This window comes from Oncorhynchus mykiss, chromosome 21 (assembly GCF_013265735.2).
Source record: "Oncorhynchus mykiss isolate Arlee chromosome 21, USDA_OmykA_1.1, whole genome shotgun sequence".
Classification (NCBI taxonomy): domain Eukaryota; kingdom Metazoa; phylum Chordata; class Actinopteri; order Salmoniformes; family Salmonidae; genus Oncorhynchus; species Oncorhynchus mykiss.
The window spans coordinates 63,753,396-63,779,322 of NC_048585.1; the positions used below are offsets into that span (position 1 = coordinate 63,753,396).

Sequence of the window (25,927 nt, forward strand, 5' to 3'; positions counted from 1 at the left end):
TGTAGGAAACTCCATGTGTTGAACTAGAGTTCTCATGATCTCTTCCTCACCCTGTAGGAAACTCCATGTGTTGAACTAGAGTTCTCATGATCTCTTCCTCACCCTGTAGGAAACTCCATGTGTTGAACTAGAGTCCTCATGATCTCTTCCTCACCCTGTAGGAAACTCCATGTGTTGAACTAGAGTTCTCATGATCTCTTCCACACCCTGTAGGAAACTCCATGTGTTGAACTAGAGTTCTCTTGATCTCTTCCTCACCCTGTAGGAAACTCCATGTGTTGAACTAGAGTTCTCATGATCTCTTCCTCACCCTGTAGGAAACTCCATGTGTTGAACTAGAGTTCTCATGATCTCTTCCACACCCTGTAGGAAACTCCATGTGTTGAACTAGAGTTCTCATGATCTCTTCCTCACCCTGTAGGAAACTCCATGTGTTGAACTAGAGTTCTCATGATCTCTTCCTCACCCTGTAGGAAACTCCATGTGTTGAACTAGAGTTCTCATGGTTCAACCAGGTGGTCCTGTTTCCTGATGAACAGCAGATAGAGGAACATGCCAACTGGACCATCTCTAGAGAACTGGGCTACAACTACTGTCTAGGACTGGTGAGAGAACTGGGTTACAACTACTGTCTAGGACTGGTGAGAGAACTGGGCTACAACTACTGTCTAGGACTGTTGAGAGAACTGGGTTACAACTACTGTCTAGGACTGGTGAGGGAACTGGGCTACAACTACTGTCTAGGACTGGTGAGAGAACTGGGCTACAACTACTGTCTAGGACTGGTGAGGGAACTGGGCTACAACTACTGTCTAGGACTGGTGAGGGAACTGGGTTACAGCTACTGTCTAGGACTGGTGAGAGAACTGGGCTACAACTACTGTCTAGGACTGGTGAGAGAACTGGGTTACAACTACTGTCTAGGACTGGTGAGAGAACTGGGCTACAACTACTGTCTAGGACTGGTGAGAGAACTGGGTTACAACTACTGTCTAGGACTGGTGAGAGAACTGGGTTACAGCTACTGTCTAGGACTGGTCAGAGAACTGGGCTACAACTACTGTCTAGGACTGGTGAGAGAACTGGGTTACAACTACTGTCTAGGACTGGTGAGAGAACTGGGCTACAACTACTGTCTAGGACTGGTGAGAGAACTGGGTTACAACTACTGTCTAGGACTGGTCAGAGTACTGGGTTACAGCTACTGTCTAGGACTGGTCAGAGAACTGGGCTACAACTACTGTCTAGGACTGGTAAGAGAACTGGGTTACAACTACTGTCTAGGACTGGTGAGGGAACTGGGTTACAACTACTGTCTAGGACTGGTGAGGGAACTGGGTTACAACTACTGTCTAGGACTGGTGAGAGAACTGGGCTACAACTACTGTCTAGGACTGGTAAGAGAACTGGGTTACAACTACTGTCTAGGACTGGTGAGGGAACTGGGTTACAACTACTGTCTAGGACTGGTGAGAGAACTGGGTTACAACTACTGTCTAGGACTGGTGAGAGAACTGGGTTACAACTACTGTCTAGGACTGGTGAGAGAACTGGGTTACAACTACTGTTTAGGACTGGTCAGAGAACTGGGCTACAACTACTGTCTAGGACTGGTGAGAGAACTGGGTTACAACTACTCTCTTGGACTGGTGAGAGAACTGGGTTACAACTACTGTCTAGGACTGGTGAGAGAACTGGGTTACAACTACTGTCTAGGACTGGTGAGAGAACTGGGCTACAACTACTGTCTAGGACTGTTGAGAGAACTGGGCTACAACTACTGTCTAGGGCTGGTGAGAGAACTGGGTTACAACTACTCTCTTGGACTGGTGAGAGAACTGGGTTACAACTACTGTCTAGGACTGGTGAGAGAACTGGGTTACAACTACTGTCTAGGACTGGTGAGAGAACTGGGTTACAACTACTGTCTAGGACTGGTGAGAGAACTGGGTTACAACTACTGTCTAGGACTGGTAAGAGAACTGGGTTACAACTACTGTCTAGGACTGGTGAGAGAACTGGGTTACAACTACTGTCTAGGACTGGTGAGAGAACTGGGTTACAACTACTGTCTAGGACTGGTAAGAGAACTGGGTTACAACTACTGTCTAGGACTGGTGAGAGAACTGGGTTACAACTACTGTCTAGGACTGGTCAGAGAACTGGGTTACAACTACTGTCTAGGACTACTGTCTGGTCAGAGAACCAGTCCTAGTCAGAGAACAGACCTCCAGTTCTTTGGTAATGATGGTCCTGTGTTGCTGTGTGTTTCAGAGTAGCAGGCTGGCGTGTGACAGTAGTGTGTCAGCAGCGGATGGTGAGCAGCTCAGGTCTCTCTGTAGCAGAGACCCTCTCTATGAGCTGTCTGAACAGGAGAAGGACTTTCTCTGGAGACACAGGTAACTGCTGTAGGTGGAGTCTGTCTCTTAGCCCAACTCTATACCATTCTATTGGCAAGAAACTGAAATATTGTGCCAAACTAGAATAGGTGTAGATAATACAAGCTGAACCAAATGCCCTCCCTCTCTCTCACCCTCCCTCTCTCTCACCCTCCCTCTCTCTCACCCTCCCTCTCTCTCACCCTCCCTCTCTCTCACCCTCCCTCTCTCTCACCCTCCCTCTCTCTCACACTCTCCATCCCTCCTTCCCTTCCTCCCTCTCTCTCACCCTCCCTCTCTCTCACCCTCCCTCTCTCTCACACTCTCCATCCCTCCTTCCCTTCCTCCCTCTCTCTCACCCTCCCTCTCTCTCACCCTCCCTCTCTCTCACCCTCCCTCTCTCTCACCCTCCCTCTCTATCACACTCTCCATCCCTCCTTCCCTTCCTCCCTCTCTCTCACCCTCCCTCTCTATCACACTCTCCATCCCTCCTTCCCTTCCTCCCTCTCTCTCACCCTCCCTCTCTATCACACTCTCCATCCCTACTTCCCTTCCTCCCTCTCTCTCACCCTCCCTCTCTCTCACCCTCTCCATCCCTCCTTCCCTTCCTCCCTCTCTCTCACCCTCCCTCTCTCTCACACTCTCCATCCCTCCTTCCCTTCCTCCCTCTCTCTCACCCTCCCTCTCTCTCACACTCTCCATCCCTCCTTCCCTTCCTCCCTCTCTCTCACCCTCCCTCTCTATCACACTCTCCATCCCTCCTTCCCTTCCTCCCTCTCTCTCACCCTCCCTCTCTATCACACTCTCCATCCCTCCTTCCCTTCCTCCCTCTCTCTCACCCTCCCTCTCTATCACACTCTCCATCCCTCCTTCCCTTCCTCCCTCTCTCTCACCCTCCCTCTCTATCACACTCTCCATCCCTCCTTCCCTTCCTCCCTCTCTCTCACCCTCCCTCTCTATCACACTCTCCATCCCTCCTTCCCTTCCTCCCTCTCTCTCACCCTCCCTCTCTATCACACTCTCCATCCCTCCTTCCCTTCCTCCCTCTCTCTCACCCTCCCTCTCTATCACACTCTCCATCCCTCCTTCCCTTCCTCCCTCTCTCTCACCCTCCCTCTCTATCACACTCTCCATCCCTCCTTCCCTTCCTCCCTCTCTCTCACCCTCCCTCTCTATCACACTCTCCATCCCTCCTTCCCTTCCTCCCTCTCTCTCACCCTCCCTCTCTATCACACTCTCCATCCCTCCTTCCCTTCCTCCCTCTCTCTCACCCTCCCTCTCTATCACACTCTCCATCCCTCCTTCCCTTACTCCCTCTCTCTCACCCTCCCTCTCTATCACACTCTCCATCCCTCCTTCCCTTCCTCCCTCTCTCTCACCCTCCCTCTCTATCACACTCTCCATCCCTCCTTCCCTTCCTCCCTCTCTCTCACCCTCCCTCTCTATCACACTCTCCATCCCTCCTTCCCTTCCTCCCTCTCTCTCACCCTCCCTCTCTATCACACTCTCCATCCCTCCTTCCCTTCCTCCCTCTCTCTCACCCTCCCTCTCTATCACACTCTCCATCCCTCCTTCCCTTCCTCCCTCTCTCTCACCCTCCCTCTCTATCACACTCTCCATCCCTCCTTCCCTTCCTCCCTCTCTCTCACCCTCCCTCTCTATCACACTCTCCATCCCTCCTTCCCTTCCTCCCTCTCTCTCACCCTCCCTCTCTATCACACTCTCCATCCCTCCTTCCCTTCCTCCCTCTCTCTCACCCTCCCTCTCTATCACACTCTCCATCCCTCCTTCCCTTCCTCCCTCTCTCTCACCCTCCCTCTCTATCACACTCTCCATCCCTCCTTCCCTTCCTCCCTCTCTCTCACCCTCCCTCTCTATCACACTCTCCATCCCTCCTTCCCTTCCTCCCTCTCTCTCACACTCTTCCTCCCTCCCTCTCTCACACCCTCTCTCCTTCCCTCCCTCTCTCCCTCTCCCTCCTTTTCTGTATCCCTCTTTCTCCCTCCCTCCCTCTTTCTCCCTCCCTCCCTCCCTCATCTTCTAGACATTACTGTGTGAACATTCCAGAGTCTCTTCCTAAGCTGCTGCTGTCAGTCAAATGGAACTCTAGAGATGAGTGGTCACAGGTATGGCTGTCTGTCAGTCTGTTTCTCCTCTAGAATACCTGTCTGTCAGTCTGTTTCTCCTCTAGAATACCTGTCTGTCAGTCTGTTTCTCCTCTAGAATACCTGTCTGTCAGTCTGTTTCTCCTCTAGAATACCTGTCTGTCAGTCTGTTTCTCCTCTAGAATACCTGTCTGTCAGTCTGTTTCTCCTCTAGAATACCTGTCTGTCAGTCTGTTTCTCCTCTAGAATACATGTCTGTCTGTCGGTCTGTTTCTCCTCTAGAATACATGTCTGTCTGTCAGTCTGTTTCTCCTCTAGAATACCTGTCTGTCAGTCTGTTTCTCCTCTAGAATACCTGTCTGTCTGTCAGTCTGTTTCTCCACTAGAATACCTGTCTGTCTATCAGTCTGTTTCTCCTCTAGAATACCTGTCTGTCTGTTTCTCCTCTAGAATACCTGTCAGTCTGTTTCTCCTCTAGAATACCTGTCAGTCTGTTTCTCCTCTAGAATACATGTCTGTCTGTTTCTCCTCTAGAATACCTGTCTCTCTGTTTCTCCTCTAGAATACCTGTCTGTCTGTTTCTCCTCTAGAATACCTGTCTGTCTGTTTCTCCTCTAGAATACCTGTCTCTCTGATTGTCCTCTAGAATACCTGTCAGTCTGTTTCTCCTCTAGAATACCTGTCTGTCTGTTTCTCCTCTAGAATACCTGTCTGTCTGTTTCTCCTCTAGAATACCTGTCTGTCTGTTTCTCCTCTAGAATACCTGTCTGTCTGTTTCTCCTCTAGAATACATGTCTGTCTGTTTCTCCTCTAGAATACCTGTCTGTCTGTTTCTCCACTAGAATGCCTGTCTGTTCTCCTCTAGAATACCTGTCTGTCTGTTTCTCCACTAGAATGCCTGTCTGTCTGTCTGTTCTCCTCTAGAATACCTGTCGGTCTGTTTCTCCACTAGAATACCTGTCTGTCTGTTTCTCCTCTAGAATACCTGTCAGTCTGTTTCTCCTCTAGAATACCTGTCTGTCTGTTTCTACTCTAGAATACCTGTCTCTCTGTTTCTCCTCTAGAATACCTGTCTGTCTGTTTCTCCTCTAGAATACCTGTCTGTCTGTTTCTCCTCTAGAATACCTGTCTGTCTGATTCTCCTCTAGAATACCTGTCAGTCTGTTTCTCCTCTAGAATACCTGTCTGTCTGTTTCTCCTCTAGAATACCTGTCTCTCTGTTTCTCCTCTAGAATACCTGTCTGTCTGTTTCTCCTCTAGAATACCTGTCTGTCTGTTTCTCCTCTAGAATACCTGTCTCTCTGATTGTCCTCTAGAATACCTGTCAGTCTGTTTCTCCTCTAGAATACCTGTCTGTCTGTTTCTCCTCTAGAATACCTGTCTGTCTGTTTCTCCTCTAGAATACCTGTCTCTCTGATTCTCCTCTAGAATACCTGTCTGTCTGTTTCTCCTCTAGAATACCTGTCTGTCTGTTTCTCCTCTAGAATACCTGTCTGTCTGTTTCTACTCTAGAATACCTGTCTCTCTGATTCTCCTCTAGAATACCTGTCTGTCTGTTTCTCCTCTAGAATACCTGTCTGTCTGTTTCTACTCTAGAATACCTGTCTCTCTGATTCTCCTCTAGAATACCTGTCAGTCTGTTTCTCCTCTAGAATACCTGTCTGTCTGTTTCTCCTCTAGAATACCTGTCTGTCTGTTTCTCCTCTAGAATGCCTGTCTGTCTGTCTGTTCTCCTCTAGAATACCTGTCGGTCTGTTTCTCCACTAGAATACCTGTCTGTCTGTTTCTCCTCTAGAATACCTGTCTGTTTCTCCTCTAGAATACCTGTCAGTCTGTTTCTCCTCTAGAATACCTGTCTGTCTGTTTCTACTCTAGAATACCTGTCTCTCTGTTTCTCCTCTAGAATACCTGTCTGTCTGTTTCTCCTCTAGAATACCTGTCTGTCTGTTTCTCCTCTAGAATACCTGTCTGTCTGATTCTCCTCTAGAATACCTGTCAGTCTGTTTCTCCTCTAGAATACCTGTCTGTCTGTTTCTCCTCTAGAATACCTGTCTCTCTGTTTCTCCTCTAGAATACCTGTCTGTCTGTTTCTCCTCTAGAATACCTGTCTGTCTGTTTCTCCTCTAGAATACCTGTCTCTCTGATTGTCCTCTAGAATACCTGTCAGTCTGTTTCTCCTCTAGAATACCTGTCTGTCTGTTTCTCCTCTAGAATACCTGTCTGTCTGTTTCTCCTCTAGAATACCTGTCTCTCTGATTCTCCTCTAGAATACCTGTCTGTCTGTTTCTCCTCTAGAATACCTGTCTGTCTGTTTCTCCTCTAGAATACCTGTCTGTCTGTTTCTACTCTAGAATACCTGTCTCTCTGATTCTCCTCTAGAATACCTGTCAGTCTGTTTCTCCTCTAGAATACCTGTCTGTCTGTTTCTCCTCTAGAATACCTGTCTGTCTGTTTCTCCTCTAGAATACCTGTCTGTCTGTTTCTCCTCTAGAATACCTGTCTCTCTGATTGTCCTCTAGAATACCTGTCAGTCTGTTTCTCCTCTAGAATACCTGTCTGTCTGTTTCTCCTCTAGAATACATGTCTGTCTGTTTCTCCTCTAGAATACCTGTCAGTCTGTTTCTCCTCTAGAATACCTGTCTGTCTGTTTCTCCTCTAGAATACCTGTCAGTCTGTTTCTCCTCTAGAATACCTGTCTGTCTGTTTCTCCTCTAGAATACCTGTCTGTCTGTTTCTCCTCTAGAATACCTGTCTGTCACCCTGTTTCTCCTCTAGAATACCTGTCTGTCTGTTTCTCCTCTAGAATACCTGTCTGTCTGTTTCTCCTCTAGAATACCTGTCTGTCTGTTTCTCCTCTAGAATACCTGTCTGTCTGTTTCTCCTCCAGAATACCTGTCTGTCTGTTTTTCCTCTAGAATACCTGTCTGTCTGTTTCTCCTCTAGAATACCTGTCTATCAGCCTGTTTCTCCTCTAGAATACCTGTCTGTCTGTTTCTCCTCCAGAATACCTGTCTCTCTGTTTCTCCTCCAGTATACCTGTCTGTCTGTTTCTCCTCTAGAATACCTGTCTGTCTGTTTCTCCTCTAGAATACCTGTCTGTCTGTTTCTCCTCTAGAATACCTGTCTGTCTGTTTCTCCTCTAGAATACCTGTCTGTCTGATTCTCCTCTAGAATACCTGTCTGTCTGTTTCTCCTCTAGAATACCTGTCTGTCTGTTTCTCCTCTAGAATACCTGTCTGTCCGTTTCTCCTCTAGAATACCTGTCTGTCTGTTTCTCCTCTATAATAAATGTCTGTCTGTTTCTCCTCTAGAATACCTGTCTGTCTGTTTCTCCTCTAGAATACCTGTCTGCCAGCCTGTTTCTCCTCTAGAATACCCGTCTGTCTGTTTCTCCTCCAGAATACCTGTCTGTCTGTTTCTCCTCTAGAATACCTGTCTGTCTGTTTCTCCTCTAGAATACCTGTCTGTCTGTTTCTCCTCTAGAATACCTGTCTGCCAGCCTGTTTCTCCTCTAGAATACCCGTCTGTCTGTTTCTCCTCCAGAATACCTGTCTGTCTGTTTCTCCTCTAGAATACCTGTCTGTCTGTTTCTCCTCTAGAATACCCGTCTGTCTGTTTCTCCTCCAGAATACCTGTCTGTCTGTTTCTCCTCTAGAATACCTGTCTGTCTGTTTCTCCTCTAGAATACCTGTCTGTCAGCCTGTTTCTCCTCTAGAATACCTGTCTGTCTGTTTCTCCTCTAGAATACCTGTCTGTCTGTTTCTCCTCTAGAATACCTGTCTGCCAGCCTGTTTCTCCTCTAGAATACCCGTCTGTCTGTTTCTCCTCCAGAATACCTGTCTGTCTGTTTCTCCTCTAGAATACCTGTCTGTCTGTTTCTCCTCTAGAATACCTGTCTGTCAGCCTGTTTCTCCTCTAGAATACCTGTCTGTCTGTTTCTCCTCCAGAATACCTGTCTCTCTGTTTCTCCTCCAGAATACCTGTCGGTCTGTTTCTCCTCTAGAATACCTGTCTGTCTGTTTCTCCTCTAGAATACCTGTCTGTCTGTTTCTCCTCTTGAATACCTGTCTGTCTGTTTCTCCTCTAGAATACCTGTCTGTCTGTTTCTCCTCTAGAATACCTGTCTCTCTGATTCTCCTCTAGAATACCTGTCTGTCTGTTTCTCCTCTAGAATACCTGTCTGTCTGTTTCTCCTCTAGAATACCTGTCTGTCTGTTTCTCCTCTAGAATACCTGTCTGTCTGTTTCTCCTCTAGAATACCTGTCTGTCTGTTTCTCCTCTAGAATACCTGTCTGTCTGTTTCTCCTCTAGAATACCTGTCTGTCTGTTTCTCCTCTAGAATACCTGTCAGTCTGTTTCTCCTCTAGAATACCTGTCTGTCTGTTTCTCATCTAGAATACCTGTCTGTCTGTTTCTCATCTAGAATACCTGTCTCTCTGATTCTCCTCTAGAATACCTGTCTGTCTGTTTCTCCTCTAGAATACCTGTCTGTCTGTTTCTCCTCTAGAATACCTGTCTGTCTGTTTCTACTCTAGAATACCTGTCTCTCTGATTCTCCTCTAGAATACCTGTCAGTCTGTTTCTCCTCTAGAATACCTGTCTGTCTGTTTCTCCTCTAGAATACCTGTCTGTCTGTTTCTCCTATAGAATACCTGTCTGTCTGTTTCTCCTCTAGAATACCTGTCTGTCTGTTTCTACTCTAGAATACCTGTCTCTCTGATTCTCCTCTAGAATACCTGTCAGTCTGTTTCTCCTCTAGAATACCTATCTGTCTGTTTCTCCTCTAGAATACCTGTCTGTCTGTTTCTCCTCTAGAATACCTGTCTGTCTGTTTCTCCTCTAGAATACCTGTCTGTCTGTTTCTCCTCTAGAATACCTGTCTGTCTGTTTCTCCTCTAGAATACCTGTCTGTCTGTTTCTACTCTAGAATACCTGTCTCTCTGATTCTCCTCTAGAATACCTGTCAGTCTGTTTCTCCTCTAGAATACCTGTCTGTCTGTTTCTCCTCTAGAATACCTGTCTGTCTGTTTCTCCTCTAGAATACCTGTCTGTCTGTTTCTCCTCTAGAATACCTGTCTCTCTGATTGTCCTCTAGAATACCTGTCAGTCTGTTTCTCCTCTAGAATACCTGTCTGTCTGTTTCTCCTCTAGAATACATGTCTGTCTGTTTCTCCTCTAGAATACCTGTCAGTCTGTTTCTCCTCTAGAATACCTGTCTGTCTGTTTCTCCTCTAGAATACCTGTCAGTCTGTTTCTCCTCTAGAATACCTGTCTGTCTGTTTCTCCTCTAGAATACCTGTCTGTCTGTTTCTCCTCTAGAATACCTGTCTGTCACCCTGTTTCTCCTCTAGAATACCTGTCTGTCTGTTTCTCCTCTAGAATACCTGTCTGTCTGTTTCTCCTCTAGAATACCTGTCTGTCTGTTTCTCCTCTAGAATACCTGTCTGTCTGTTTCTCCTCCAGAATACCTGTCTGTCTGTTTTTCCTCTAGAATACCTGTCTGTCTGTTTCTCCTCTAGAATACCTGTCTATCAGCCTGTTTCTCCTCTAGAATACCTGTCTGTCTGTTTCTCCTCCAGAATACCTGTCTCTCTGTTTCTCCTCCAGTATACCTGTCTGTCTGTTTCTCCTCTAGAATACCTGTCTGTCTGTTTCTCCTCTAGAATACCTGTCTGTCTGTTTCTCCTCTAGAATACCTGTCTGTCTGTTTCTCCTCTAGAATACCTGTCTGTCTGATTCTCCTCTAGAATACCTGTCTGTCTGTTTCTCCTCTAGAATACCTGTCTGTCTGTTTCTCCTCTAGAATACCTGTCTGTCCGTTTCTCCTCTAGAATACCTGTCTGTCTGTTTCTCCTCTATAATAAATGTCTGTCTGTTTCTCCTCTAGAATACCTGTCTGTCTGTTTCTCCTCTAGAATACCTGTCTGCCAGCCTGTTTCTCCTCTAGAATACCCGTCTGTCTGTTTCTCCTCCAGAATACCTGTCTGTCTGTTTCTCCTCTAGAATACCTGTCTGTCTGTTTCTCCTCTAGAATACCTGTCTGTCTGTTTCTCCTCTAGAATACCTGTCTGCCAGCCTGTTTCTCCTCTAGAATACCCGTCTGTCTGTTTCTCCTCCAGAATACCTGTCTGTCTGTTTCTCCTCTAGAATACCTGTCTGTCTGTTTCTCCTCTAGAATACCCGTCTGTCTGTTTCTCCTCCAGAATACCTGTCTGTCTGTTTCTCCTCTAGAATACCTGTCTGTCTGTTTCTCCTCTAGAATACCTGTCTGTCAGCCTGTTTCTCCTCTAGAATACCTGTCTGTCTGTTTCTCCTCTAGAATACCTGTCTGTCTGTTTCTCCTCTAGAATACCTGTCTGCCAGCCTGTTTCTCCTCTAGAATACCCGTCTGTCTGTTTCTCCTCCAGAATACCTGTCTGTCTGTTTCTCCTCTAGAATACCTGTCTGTCTGTTTCTCCTCTAGAATACCTGTCTGTCAGCCTGTTTCTCCTCTAGAATACCTGTCTGTCTGTTTCTCCTCCAGAATACCTGTCTCTCTGTTTCTCCTCCAGAATACCTGTCGGTCTGTTTCTCCTCTAGAATACCTGTCTGTCTGTTTCTCCTCTAGAATACCTGTCTGTCTGTTTCTCCTCTTGAATACCTGTCTGTCTGTTTCTCCTCTAGAATACCTGTCTGTCTGTTTCTCCTCTAGAATACCTGTCTCTCTGATTCTCCTCTAGAATACCTGTCTGTCTGTTTCTCCTCTAGAATACCTGTCTGTCTGTTTCTCCTCTAGAATACCTGTCTGTCTGTTTCTCCTCTAGAATACCTGTCTGTCTGTTTCTCCTCTAGAATACCTGTCTGTCTGTTTCTCCTCTAGAATACCTGTCTGTCTGTTTCTCCTCTAGAATACCTGTCTGTCTGTTTCTCCTCTAGAATACCTGTCAGTCTGTTTCTCCTCTAGAATACCTGTCTGTCTGTTTCTCATCTAGAATACCTGTCTGTCTGTTTCTCATCTAGAATACCTGTCTCTCTGATTCTCCTCTAGAATACCTGTCTGTCTGTTTCTCCTCTAGAATACCTGTCTGTCTGTTTCTCCTCTAGAATACCTGTCTGTCTGTTTCTACTCTAGAATACCTGTCTCTCTGATTCTCCTCTAGAATACCTGTCAGTCTGTTTCTCCTCTAGAATACCTGTCTGTCTGTTTCTCCTCTAGAATACCTGTCTGTCTGTTTCTCCTATAGAATACCTGTCTGTCTGTTTCTCCTCTAGAATACCTGTCTGTCTGTTTCTACTCTAGAATACCTGTCTCTCTGATTCTCCTCTAGAATACCTGTCAGTCTGTTTCTCCTCTAGAATACCTATCTGTCTGTTTCTCCTCTAGAATACCTGTCTGTCTGTTTCTCCTCTAGAATACCTGTCTGTCTGTTTCTCCTCTAGAATACCTGTCTCTCTGATTGTCCTCTAGAATACCTGTCAGTCTGTTTCTCCTCTAGAATACCTGTCTGTCTGTTTCTCCTCTAAAATACATGTCTGTCTGTTTCTCCTCTAGAATACCTGTCTGTTTGTTTCTCCTCTAGAATACCTGTCTGTCTGTTTCTCCTCTAGAATACCTGTCTGTCTGTTTCTCCTCTAGAATACCTGTCTGTCTGTTTCTCCTCTAGAATACCTGTCTGTCTGTTTCTCCTCTAGAATACCTGTCTGTCTGTTTCTCCTCTAGAATACCTGTCTGTCAGCCTGTTTCTCCTCTAGAATACCTGTCTGTCTGTTTCTCCTCCAGAATACCTGTCTGTCTGTTTCTCCTCTAGAATACCTGTCAGTCTGTTTCTCCTCTAGAATACCTGACTGTCTGTTTCTCCACTAGAATACTTGTCTGTCAGCCTGTTTCTCCTCTAGAATACATGTCTGTCTGTTTCTCCTCAAGAATACCTGTCAGTCTGTTTCTCCTCTAGAATACCTGTCTGTCTTTTTCTGCACTATAATACCTGTCTGTCTATTTCTCCTCTAGAATACCTGTCTGTCAGCCTGTTTCTCCTCTAGTATACCTGTCTGCCTGTTTCTCCTCTAGAATACATGTCTGTCTGTTTCTCCTCTAGAATACATGTCTGTCTGTTTCTCCTCTAGAATACCTGTCAGTCTGTTTCTCCTCTAGAATACCTGTCTGTCTGTTTCTGCTCTAGAATACCTGTCTGTCTGTTTCTGCTCTAGAATACCTGTCTGTCTGTTTCTGCTCTAGAATACCTGTCTGTCTGTTTCTCTTCTAGAATACCTGTCTGTTTGTCCTCTAGAATACCTGTCTGTCTGTCTGTTTCTCCTCTACAACACCTGTCTGTCTGTCTGTCTGTTTCTCCTTTAGAATACATGTCTGTCTGTCTGTTTCTCCTTTAGAATACCTGACTGTCTGTTTCTCCTCTAGAGTACTTGTCTGTCTGTCTGTTTCTCCTCTAGAATACCTGACTGTCTGTCTGTTTCTCCTCTAGAATACCTGTCTGTCAGCCTGTTTCTCCTCTAGAATACATGTCTGTCTGTTTCTCCTCTAGAATACCTGACTGTCTGAAATGTTAATAAAATGTTAAGCAATGCAATAAAGTAATGACTTTACCAATAAGTTACATTACAGGTTATGTTGGCTGACAATTTGTTAGCTACGATATCCTTACGAACCACATAGCATATCATTACAGTGGTATATATCGGTATGTTAGCTAGCTACCTAACGCTAGTTGGCTACTAATACATTGAACTTGCCAGTAAATTAACTAAATGCTATCTAACACGACGTTTATTGACTTGATTATTCTCGTAATTCTTAGCTAAGTGGTCGTTGTGCGTTCTCAGTGGACATGGTTAATTCGTGTGTGTTCGTAAATTCACTCTGGCTATCTACTCTGATCACAGTCTCATCTCAGTGTGCCAGAGCGCAGAATAACTGACACATTTACAAATGGGGGCGGCAGGGTAGCCTAGTGGTTAGAGTGTAGAGGTGGCAGGGTAGCCTAGTGGTTAGAGTGTAGAGGTGGCAGGGTAGCTTAGTGGTTAGAGTGTAGAGGTGGCAGGTAGCCTAGTGGTTAGAGCGTTGGACTAGTAACTGAAAGGTTGCAAGTTCAAACCCCAGAGCTGACAAGGTACAAATCTGTCGTTCTGCCCCTGAACAGGCAGTTAACCCACTGTTCCTAGGCCAGTTAACCCACTGTTCCTAGGCCAGTTAACCCACTGTTCCTAGACCAGTTAACCCACAGTTCCTAGACCAGTTAACCCACTGTTCCTAGGCCAGTTAACCCACTGTTCCTAGGCCAGTTAACCCACTGTTCCTAGGCCAGTTAACCCACTGTTCCTAGACCAGTTAACCCACAGTTCCTAGACCAGTTAACCCACTGTTCCTAGGCCAGTTAACCCACTGTTCCTAGACCAGTTAACCCACAGTTCCTAGACCAGTTAACCCACTGTTCCTAGGCCAGTTAACCCACTGTTCCTAGGCCAGTTAACCCACTGTTCCTAGGCCAGTTAACCCACAGTTCCTAGACCAGTTAACCCACTGTTCCTAGACCAGTTAACCCTAGGCCAGTTAACCCACTGTTCCTAGGCCAGTTAACCCACTGTTCCTAGGCCAGTTAACCCACAGTTCCTAGACCAGTTAACCCACTGTTCCTAGACCAGTTAACCCACTGTTCCTAGACCAGTTAACCCTAGGCCAGTTAACCCACTGTTCCTAGACCAGTTAACCCACTGTTTCTAGACCAGTTAACCCACTGTTCCTAGACCAGTTAACCCACTGTTCCTAGACCAGTTAACCCACTGTTCCTAGGCCAGTTAACCCACTGTTCCTAGGCCAGTTAACCCACTGTTCCTAGGCCAGTTAACCCACTGTTCCTAGACCAGTTAACCCACAGTTCCTAGACCAGTTAACCCACTGTTCCTAGGCCAGTTAACCCACTGTTCCTAGACCAGTTAACCCACAGTTCCTAGACCAGTTAACCCACTGTTCCTAGGCCAGTTAACCCACTGTTTCTAGGCCAGTTAACCCACTGTTCCTAGGCCAGTTAACCCACAGTTCCTAGACCAGTTAACCCTAGGCCAGTTAACCCACTGTTCCTAGACCAGTTAACCCACTGTTTCTAGACCAGTTAACCCACTGTTCCTAGACCAGTTAACCCACTGTTCCTAGACCAGTTAACCCACTGTTCCTAGACCAGTTAACCCACTGTTCCTAGACCAGTTAACCCACTGTTCCTTGGCCAGTTAACCCACTGTTCCTAGACCAGTTAACCCACTGTTCCTAGACCAGTTAACCCACTGTTCCTAGGCCAGTTAACCCACTGTTCCTAGGCCAGTTAACCCACTGTTCCTAGACCAGTTAACCCACTGTTCCTAGACCAGTTAACCCACTGTTCCTAGACCAGTTAACCCACTGTTTCTAGACCAGTTAACCCACTGTTCCTAGACCAGTTAACCCACTGTTTCTAGACCAGTTAACCCACTGTTCCTAGGCCAGTTAACCCACTGTTCCTAGGCCAGTTAACCCACTGTTCCTAGACCAGTTAACCCACTGTTCCTAGACCAGTTAACCCACAGTTCCTAGACCAGTTAACCCACTGTTCCTAGGCCAGTTAACCCACTGTTCCTAGGCCAGTTAACCCACTGTTCCTAGACCAGTTAACCCACTGTTCCTAGACCAGTTAACCCACTGTTCCTAGACCAGTTAACCCACTGTTCCTAGACCAGTTAACCCACTGTTCCTAGGCCAGTTAACCCACTGTTCCTAGACCAGTTAACCCACTGTTCCTAGACCAGTTAACCCACTGTTCCTAGGCCAGTTAACCCACTGTTCCTAGGCCAGTTAACCCACTGTTCCTAGGCCAGTTAACCCACTGTTCCTAGGCCAGTTAACCCACTGTTCCTAGACCAGTTAACCCACAGTTCCTAGACCAGTTAACCCACTGTTCCTAGGCCAGTTAACCAACTGTTCCTAGACCAGTTAACCCACAGTTCCTAGACCAGTTAACCCACTGTTCCTAGGCCAGTTAACCCACTGTTCCTAGGCCAGTTAACCCACTGTTCCTAGGCCAGTTAACCCACAGTTCCTAGACCAGTTAACCCACTGTTCCTAGACCAGTTAACCCTAGGCCAGTTAACCCACTGTTCCTAGGCCAGTTAACCCACTGTTCCTAGGCCAGTTAACCCACAGTTCCTAGACCAGTTAACCCACTGTTCCTAGACCAGTTAACCCACTGTTCCTAGACCAGTTAACCCTAGGCCAGTTAACCCACTGTTCCTAGACCAGTTAACCCACTGTTTCTAGACCAGTTAACCCACTGTTCCTAGACCAGTTAACCCACTGTTCCTAGACCAGTTAACCCACTGTTCCTAGACCAGTTAACCCACTGTTCCTTGGCCAGTTAACCCACTGTTCCTAGACCAGTTAACCCACTGTTCCTAGACCAGTTAACCCACTGTTCCTAGGCCAGTTAACCCACTGTTCCTAGGCCAGTTAACCCACTGTTCCTAGACCAGTTAACCCACTGTTCCTAGACCAGTTAACCCACTGTTCCTAGACCAGTTAACCCACTGTTTCTAGACCAGTTAACCCACTGTTCCTAGACCAGTTAACCCACTGTTTCTAGACCAGTTAACCCACTGTTCCTAGGCCAGTTAACCCACTGTTCCTAGGCCAGTTAACCCACTGTTCCTAGGCCAGTTAACCCACTGTTCCTAGGCCAGTTAACCCACTGTTCCTAGGCCAGTTAACCCACTGTTCCTAGACCAGTTAACCCACTGTTCCTAGACCAGTTAACCCACTGTTCCTAGACCAGTTAACCCACTGTTTCTAGACCAGTTAACCCACTGTTCCTAGACCAGTTAACCCACTGTTCCTAGACCAGTTAACCCACAGTTCCTAGGCCAGTTAACCCACTGTTCCTAGACCAGTTAACCCACAGTTCCTAGACCAGTTAACCCACTGTTCCTAGGCCAGTTAACCCACTGTTCCTAGACCAGTTAACCCACAGTTCCTAGACCAGTTAACCCACTGTTCCTAGACCAGTTAACCCACTGTTCCTAGGCCAGTTAACCCACTGTTCCTAGACCAGTTAACCCACTGTTCCTAGGCCAGTTAACCCACTGTTCCTAGACCAGTTAACCCACTGTTCATAGGCCAGTTAACCCACTGTTCCTAGGCCAGTTAACCCACTGTTCCTAGACCAGTTAACCCACAGTTCCTAGGCCAGTTAACCCACTGTTCCTAGACCAGTTAACCCACTGTTCCTAGGCCAGTTAACCCACTGTTCCTAGGCCAGTTAACCCACTGTTCCTAGACCAGTTAACCCACAGTTCCTAGGCCAGTTAACCCACTGTTCCTAGACCAGTTAACCCCACTGTTCCTAGGCCAGTTAACCCACTGTTCCTAGGTCGTCATTGAAAATAAGAATTTGTTCTTAACTGACTTGCCTGGTTAAATAAAGGTAAAATACTAAAAAAATAAACAAATGCTCAATTAAATGTCGGCAAAAAAGAGTAATAAAAAAAACCTTCATTAAATTGTTGCCAGCAGCACAGTTAGTCACCAACGCTCTGGATAACATGAAAACTGCTTATCCAGCTCTGCTAGCGGGAGTAAAATGGTCTCTCCCTCTCTCTCCCTCTCCTCTCTCTCTCTCTCTCTCCTCTCCTGTCTCTCTCTCTGTGTGTCCTCCGCCCCCCTCTCTCCTCTCTCTCCCTCTGTCTCCCTCTATGTGTCCTTCGCCCCCCTCTCTCTCTGTCTCTCTGTCTCTCTGTCTCCCTCTCTGTGTGTCCTCCGCCCCCCTCTCTCCTCTCTCTCTCTCTGTGTGTCCTCCGCCCCCCTCTCTCCCCTCTCTCTCTCTGTGTGTCCTCCGCCCCCCTCTCTCCCCTCTCTCTGTCTCTCTGTCTCTCTCTCTGTGTGTCCTCCGCCCCCCTCTCTCCTCTCTCTCTCTCTGTGTGTCCTCCGCCCCCCTCTCTCCCCTCTCTCTCTCCCTCTGTCTCCCTCTATGTGTCCTTCGCCCCCCTCTCTCCCTCTCCTCTCTCTCTCTGTCTCTCTGTCTCCCTCTCTGTGTGTCCTCCGCCCCCCTCTCTCCTCTCTCTCTCTCTGTGTGTCCTCCGCCCCCCTCTCTCCCCTCTCTCTCTGTCTCTCTGTCTCCCTCTCTGTGTGTCCTCCGCCCCCCTCTCTCCCCTCTCTCTCTCCCTCTGTCTCCCTCTATGTGTCCTTCGCCCCCCTCTCTCCCTCTCCTCTCTCTCTCTGTCTCTCTGTCTCCCTCTCTGTGTGTCCTCCGCCCCCCTCTCTCCTCTCTCTCTCTCTGTGTGTCCTCCGCCCCCCTCTCTCCCCTCTCTCTCTGTCTCTCCCTCTCCCTCTCTGTGTCCTCCGCCCCCCTCTAGATGTACTGTTTATTGCGTGACTGGCCCCTGATGCAACCAGAGAGTGCTCTGGAGCTGTTGGACTGTAACTTTCCTGACCCCATGGTTCGAGAGTTCGCCCTGCGCTGCCTCGTACAGGGCCTCACTGACGACAAGCTCAGTCAGTACCTTCTACAGCTAGTACAGGTCTGTCTGTCTGTCTGTCTGTCTGTCTGTCTGTCTTGTAGTCTAACACTAGGCTTAATCTGTGTCTGGACCCATAGTGTACATCTGTCCCATTTCTCAGGTGTTGAAGTATGAGATGTACCTGGACAACCCTCTGGCCAGGTTCCTCATTAAGAAGGCTCTGACTAACCAGAGGATAGGACATTTCTTCTTCTGGCATCTCAAGTAAGTCTACTCTATAACGCCCTATTCCCTGCCTAGTGCACTACTATAACACCCTATTCCCTGCCTAGTGCACTACTAGAACACCCTATTCCCTCCCTAGTGCACTACTATAACACCCTATTCCCTGCCTAGTGCACTACTATAACACCCTATTCCCTCCCTAGTGCACTACTATAACACCCTATTCACCCTCCCTAGTGCACTACTATAACACCCTATTCACCCTACCTAGTGCACTACTATAACACCTTATTCACCCTACCTAGTGCACTACTATAACACCCTATTCCCTACCTAGTGCACTACTATAACACCCTATTCCCTCCCTAGTGCACTACTATAACACCCTATTCACCCTACCTAGTGCACTACTATAACACCTTATTCACCCTACCTAGTGCACTACTATAACACCCTATTCACCCTACCTAGTGCACTACTATAACACCTTATTCACCCTACCTAGTGCACTACTATAACACCCTATTCCCTACCTAGTGCACTACTATAACACCCTATTCCCTCCCTAGTGCACTACTATAACACCTTATTCACCCTACCTAGTGCACTACTATAACACCCTATTCCCTACCTAGTGCACTACTATAACACCCTATTCCCTCCCTAGTGCACTACTATAACACCCTATTCACCCTACCTAGTGCACTACTATAACACCTTATTCACCCTACCTTGTGCACTACTATAACACCCTATTCCCTGCCTAGTGCACTACTATAACACCCTATTCCCTGCCTAGTGCACTAGTATAACACCCTATTTGCCCTACCTAGTGCACTACTATAACACCCTACCTAGTGCAGTACTATAACACCCTACCTAGTGCACTACTATAACACCCTACCCAGTGCACTACTATAACACCCTACCTAGTGCACTACTATAACACCTTATTCACCCTACCTAGTGCACTACTATAACACCTTATTCACCCTACCTAGTGCACTACTATAACACCCTATTCACCCTCCCTAGTGCACTACTATAACACCCTGTTCACCCTACCTAGTGCACTACTATAACACCCTATTCACCCTCCCTAGTGCACTACTATAACACCCTAATGAGCACCGTAGCTCATATACAGTTGGAAGTCAGAAGTTTACATACACTCAATTAGTATTTGGTAGCATTGCCTTTAAATTGCTTAACTTGGGTCAAACGTTTTGGGTAGCCTTACACAAGCTTCCCACAATAAGTTGGGTGAATTTTGGCCCATTCCTCCTGACAGAGCTGGTGTAACTGAGTCAGGTTTGTAGGCCTCCTTGCTCGCACACGCTTTTTCAGTTCTGCCCACAAATGTTCTATAGGTTTGAGGTCAGGGCTTTGTGATGGCAACTCCAATAACTTGACTTTGTTGTCCTTAAGCCATTTTGCCACAACTTTGGAAGTATGCTTGGGGTCATTGTCCATTTGGAAGACACATTTGCAACCAAGCTTTAACTTCCTGACTGATGTCTTGAGATGTTGCTTCAATATATCCACATAATGTTCCTACCTCATGATGACATTTATTTTGTGAAGTGCACCAGTCCCTCCTGCAGCAAAGCACCCCTACAACATGATGCTACCACCCCCGTGCTTCACGGTTGGGATGGTGTTCTTCGGCTTGCAAGCCTCCCCCTTATTCCTCCAAACATAACGATGGTCATTATGGCCAATCAGTTATATTTTTGTTTCATCAGACCAGAGGACATTTCTCCAAAAAGTACGATCTTTGTCCCCATGTGCAGTTGCAAACCGTAGTCTGGCTTTTTTATGGCAGTTTTGGAGCAGTGGCTTCTTCCTTGCTGAGCGGCCTTTCAGGTTATGTCGATGTAGGACTCGTTTTACTGTGGATATAGATACTTTGGTACCCTGTTTCCTCCAGCATCTTCACAAGGTCCTTTGCTGTTGTTCTGGGATTGATTTGCACTTTTTGCACCAAAGTACGTTCATATCTAGGAGACAGAACGCATCTCCTTCCTGAGCGGTATGACGGCTGCATGGTCCCAGGGTGTTTATACTTGCGTACTATTGTTTGTACAGATGAACGTGGTACCTTCAGGTGTTTGGAAATTGCTCCCAAGGATGAACCAGACTTGTGGAGGTCTACAATTATTTTTCTGAGGTCTTGGCTGATTTATTTAGATTTTCTCATGATGTCAAGCAAAGAGGCACTGAGTTTAAAGGTAGGCCTTGAAATACATCCACAGGTACACCTCCAATTGACTGAAATCATGTAAATTAGCCTATCAGAAGCTTCTAAAGGCATGACATCATTTTCTGGAATTTTCCAAGCTGTTTAAAGGCACAGTCAACTTAGTGTATGTAAACTTCTGACCTAATGGAATTGTGATACAGTGAATTATAAGTGAAATAATCTGTCTGTAAATTGTTGTAAAAATGACTTGTGTCATGCACAAAGTAGATGTCCTAACCGACTTGCCAAAACTATAGTTTGTTAACAAGACATTTGTGGAGTCGTTGAAAAATGAGTTTTAATGACTCCAAACTAAGTGTTGTATGTCCATTTCCAACTTCAACTGTAGCTACTTAATGAGCACCGTAGCTCATATATCTACTTAATGAGCACCATAGCTCATATTGCTACTTAATGAGCACCGTAGCTCATATATCTACTTAATGAGCACCGTAGCTCATATTGCTACTTAATGAGCACCGTAGCTCATATAACTTTGTCATTATACATATAGCTACTTTATTGACTCAACGCTGTGCTTGGTTCCGGGATTCTTTTAGATTACTACTACTAGATTTATAATCCACTACTATTAGATTTATAATCCACTACTACTAGATTTATAATCCACTACTACTAGATTTATAATCCACTACTATTAGATTTATAATCCACTACTACTAGATTTATAATCCACTACTATTAGATTTATAATCCACTACTATTAGATTTATAATCCACTACTATTAGATTTATAATCCACTACTATTAGATTTATAATCCACTACTATTAGATTTATAATCCACTACTATTAGATTTATAATCCACTACTACTAGATTTATAATCCACTACTATTAGATTTATAATCCACTACTATTAGATTTATAATCCACTACTACTAGATTTATAATCCACTACTATTAGATTTATAATCCACTACTATTAGATTTATAATCCACAACTATTAGATGTATAATCCACTACTATTAGATTTATAATCCACTACTATTAGATTTATAATCCACTACTACTAGATTTATAATCCACTACTATTAGATTTATAATCCACTACTATTAGATTTATAATCCACTACTATTAGATTTATAATCCACTACTACTAGATTTATAATCCACTACTACTAGATTTATAATCCACTACTATTAGATTTATAATCCACTACTATTAGATTTATAATCCACTACTATTAGATTTATAATCCACTACTACTAGATTTATAATCCACTACTACTAGATTTATAATCCACTACTATTAGATTTATAATCCACTACTATTAGATTTATAATCCACTACTACTAGATTTATAATCCACTACTATTAGATTTATAATCCACTACTATTAGATTTATAATCCACTACTATTAGATTTATAATCCACTACTATTAGATTTATAATCCACTACTATTAGATTTATAATCCACTACTATTAGATTTATAATCCACTACTATTAGATTTATAATCCACTACTATTAGATTTATAATCCACTACTATTAGATTTATAATCCACTACTATTAGATTTATAATCCACTACTACTAGATTTATAATCCACTACTATTAGATTTATAATCCACTACTATTAGATTTATAATCCACTACTATTAGATTTATAATCCACTACTACTAGATTTATAATCCACTACTATTAGATTTATAATCCACTACTATTAGATTTATAATCCACTACTACTAGATTTATAATCCACTACTATTAGATTTATAATCCACTACTATTAGATTTATAATCCACTACTATTAGATTTATAATCCACTACTATTAGATTTATAATCCACTACTATTAGATTTATAATCCACTACTATTAGATTTATAATCCACTACTATTAGATTTATAATCCACTACTATTAGATTTATAGTCCACTACTATTAGATTTATAATCCACTACTACTAGATTTATAATCCACTACTACTAGATTTATAATCCACTACTATTAGATTTATAATCCACTACTACTAGATTTATAATCCACTACTACTAGATTTATAATCCACTACTATTAGATTTATAATCCACTACTATTAGATTTATAATCCACTACTACTAGATTTATAATCCACTACTACTAGATTTATAATCCACTACTATTAGATTTATAATCCACTACTACTAGATTTATAATCCACTACTATTAGATTTATAATCCACTACTATTAGATTTATAATCCACTACTATTAGATTTATAATCCACTACTATTAGATTTATAATCCACTACTATTAGATTTATAATCCACTACTATTAGATTTATAATCCACTACTATTAGATTTATAATCCACTACTACTAGATTTATAATCCACTACTATTAGATTTATAATCCACTACTATTAGATTTATAATCCACTACTATTAGATTTATAATCCACTACTATTAGATTTATAATCCACTACTACTAGATTTATAATCCACTACTATTAGATTTATAATCCACTACTACTAGATTTATAATCCACTACTATTAGATTTATAATCCACTACTATTAGATTTATAATCCACTACTACTAGATTTATAATCCACTACTATTAGATTTATAATCCACTACTACTAGATTTATAATCCACTACTACTAGATTTATAATCCACTACTACTAGATTTATAATCCACTACTACTAGATTTATAATCCACTACTACTAGATTTATAATCCACTACTACTAGATTTATAATCCACTACTATTAGATTTATAATCCACTACTACTAGATTTATAATCCACTACTATTAGATTTATAATCCACTACTATTAGATTTATAGTCCACTACTATTAGATTTATAATCCACTACTATTAGATTTATAATCCACTACTATTAGATTTATAATCCACTACTACTAGATTTATAATCCACTACTATTAGATTTATAATCCACTACTACTAGATTTATAATCCACTACTATTAGATTTATAATCCACTACTATTAGATTTATAATCCACTACTATTAGATTTATAGTCCACTACTATTAGATTTATAATCCACTACTACTAGATTTATAATCCACTACTACTAGATTTATAATCCACTACTATTAGATTTATAATCCACTACTACTAGATTTATAATCCACTACTACTAGATTTATAATCCACTACTATTAGATTTATAATCCACTACTATTAGATTTATAATCCACTACTACTAGATTTATAATCCACTACTATTAGATTTATAATCCACTACTATTAGATTTATAATCCACTACTACTAGATTTATAATCCACTACTATTAGATTTATAATCCACTACTACTAGATTTATAATCCACTACTATTAGATTTATAATCCACTACTATTAGATTTATAATCCACTACTATTAGATTTATAGTCCACTACTATTAGATTTATAATCCACTACTACTAGATTTATAATCCACTACTACTAGATTTATAATCCACTACTATTAGATTTATAATCCACTACTACTAGATTTATAATCCACTACTACTAGATTTATAATCCACTACTATTAGATTTATAATCCACTACTATTAGATTTATAATCCACTACTACTAGATTTATAATCCACTACTACTAGATTTATAATCCACTACTATTAGATTTATAATCCACTACTACTAGATTTATAATCCACTACTATTAGATTTATAATCCACTACTATTAGATTTATAATCCACTACTATTAGATTTATAATCCACTACTATTAGATTTATAATCCACTACTATTAGATTTATAATCCACTACTATTAGATTTATAATCCACTACTATTAGATTTATAATCCACTACTACTAGATTTATAATCCACTACTGTTAGATTTATAATCCACTACTATTAGATTTATAATCCACTACTATTAGATTTATAATCCACTACTATTAGATTTATAATCCACTACTACTAGATTTATAATCCACTACTATTAGATTTATAATCCACTACTACTAGATTTATAATCCACTACTATTAGATTTATAATCCACTACTATTAGATTTATAATCCACTACTACTAGATTTATAATCCACTACTATTAGATTTATAATCCACTACTACTAGATTTATAATCCACTACTACTAGATTTATAATCCACTACTACTAGATTTATAATCCACTACTACTAGATTTATAATCCACTACTACTAGATTTATAATCCACTACTACTAGATTTATAATCCACTACTATTAGATTTATAATCCACTACTACTAGATTTATAATCCACTACTATTAGATTTATAATCCACTACTATTAGATTTATAGTCCACTACTATTAGATTTATAATCCACTACTATTAGATTTATAATCCACTACTATTAGATTTATAATCCACTACTACTAGATTTATAATCCACTACTATTAGATTTATAATCCACTACTACTAGATTTATAATCCACTACTATTAGATTTATAATCCACTACTATTAGATTTATAATCCACTACTATTAGATTTATAATCCACTACTACTAGATTTATAATCCACTACTACTAGATTTATAATCCACTACTATTAGATTTATAATCCACTACTACTAGATTTATAATCCACTACTATTAGATTTATAATCCACTACTATTAGATTTATAATCCACTACTATTAGATTTATAATCCACTACTATTAGATTTATAATCCACTACTACTAGATTTATAATCCACTACTACTAGATTTATAATCCACTACTATTAGATTTATAATCCACTACTATTAGATTTATAATCCACTACTACTAGATTTATAATCCACTACTGTTAGATTTATAATCCACTACTATTAGATTTATAATCCACTACTATTAGATTTATAATCCACTACTATTAGATTTATAATCCACTACTACTAGATTTATAATCCACTACTATTAGATTTATAATCCACTACTACTAGATTTATAATCCACTACTATTAGATTTATAATCCACTACTATTAGATTTATAATCCACTACTACTAGATTTATAATCCACTACTATTAGATTTATAATCCACTACTACTAGATTTATAATCCACTACTACTAGATTTATAATCCACTACTACTAGATTTATAATCCACTACTACTAGATTTATAATCCACTACTACTAGATTTATAATCCACTACTACTAGATTTATAATCCACTACTATTAGATTTATAATCCACTACTACTAGATTTATAATCCACTACTATTAGATTTATAATCCACTACTATTAGATTTATAGTCCACTACTATTAGATTTATAATCCACTACTATTAGATTTATAATCCACTACTATTAGATTTATAATCCACTACTACTAGATTTATAATCCACTACTATTAGATTTATAATCCACTACTACTAGATTTATAATCCACTACTATTAGATTTATAATCCACTACTATTAGATTTATAATCCACTACTATTAGATTTATAATCCACTACTACTAGATTTATAATCCACTACTACTAGATTTATAATCCACTACTATTAGATTTATAATCCACTACTACTAGATTTA

At 42.4% G+C, this 25,927-nt stretch overlaps 1 protein-coding gene across 1 annotated transcript in view; it reads left to right on the forward strand.

Annotated features, from left to right (window-relative positions):
• The window catches only part of zgc:158659 (uncharacterized protein LOC791141 homolog), a 149,735-nt gene that overhangs the window by 89,373 nt on the left and 34,435 nt on the right, over nt 1-25,927 (forward strand). The window contains exons 12-16 of the mRNA XM_036958414.1: nt 474-605; nt 2,275-2,399; nt 4,423-4,504; nt 17,849-18,013; nt 18,114-18,217. Coding sequence (XP_036814309.1) covers nt 474-605; nt 2,275-2,399; nt 4,423-4,504; nt 17,849-18,013; nt 18,114-18,217 — 608 coding nt within the window. The remainder of the gene's footprint in view (nt 1-473; nt 606-2,274; nt 2,400-4,422; nt 4,505-17,848; nt 18,014-18,113; nt 18,218-25,927) is intronic.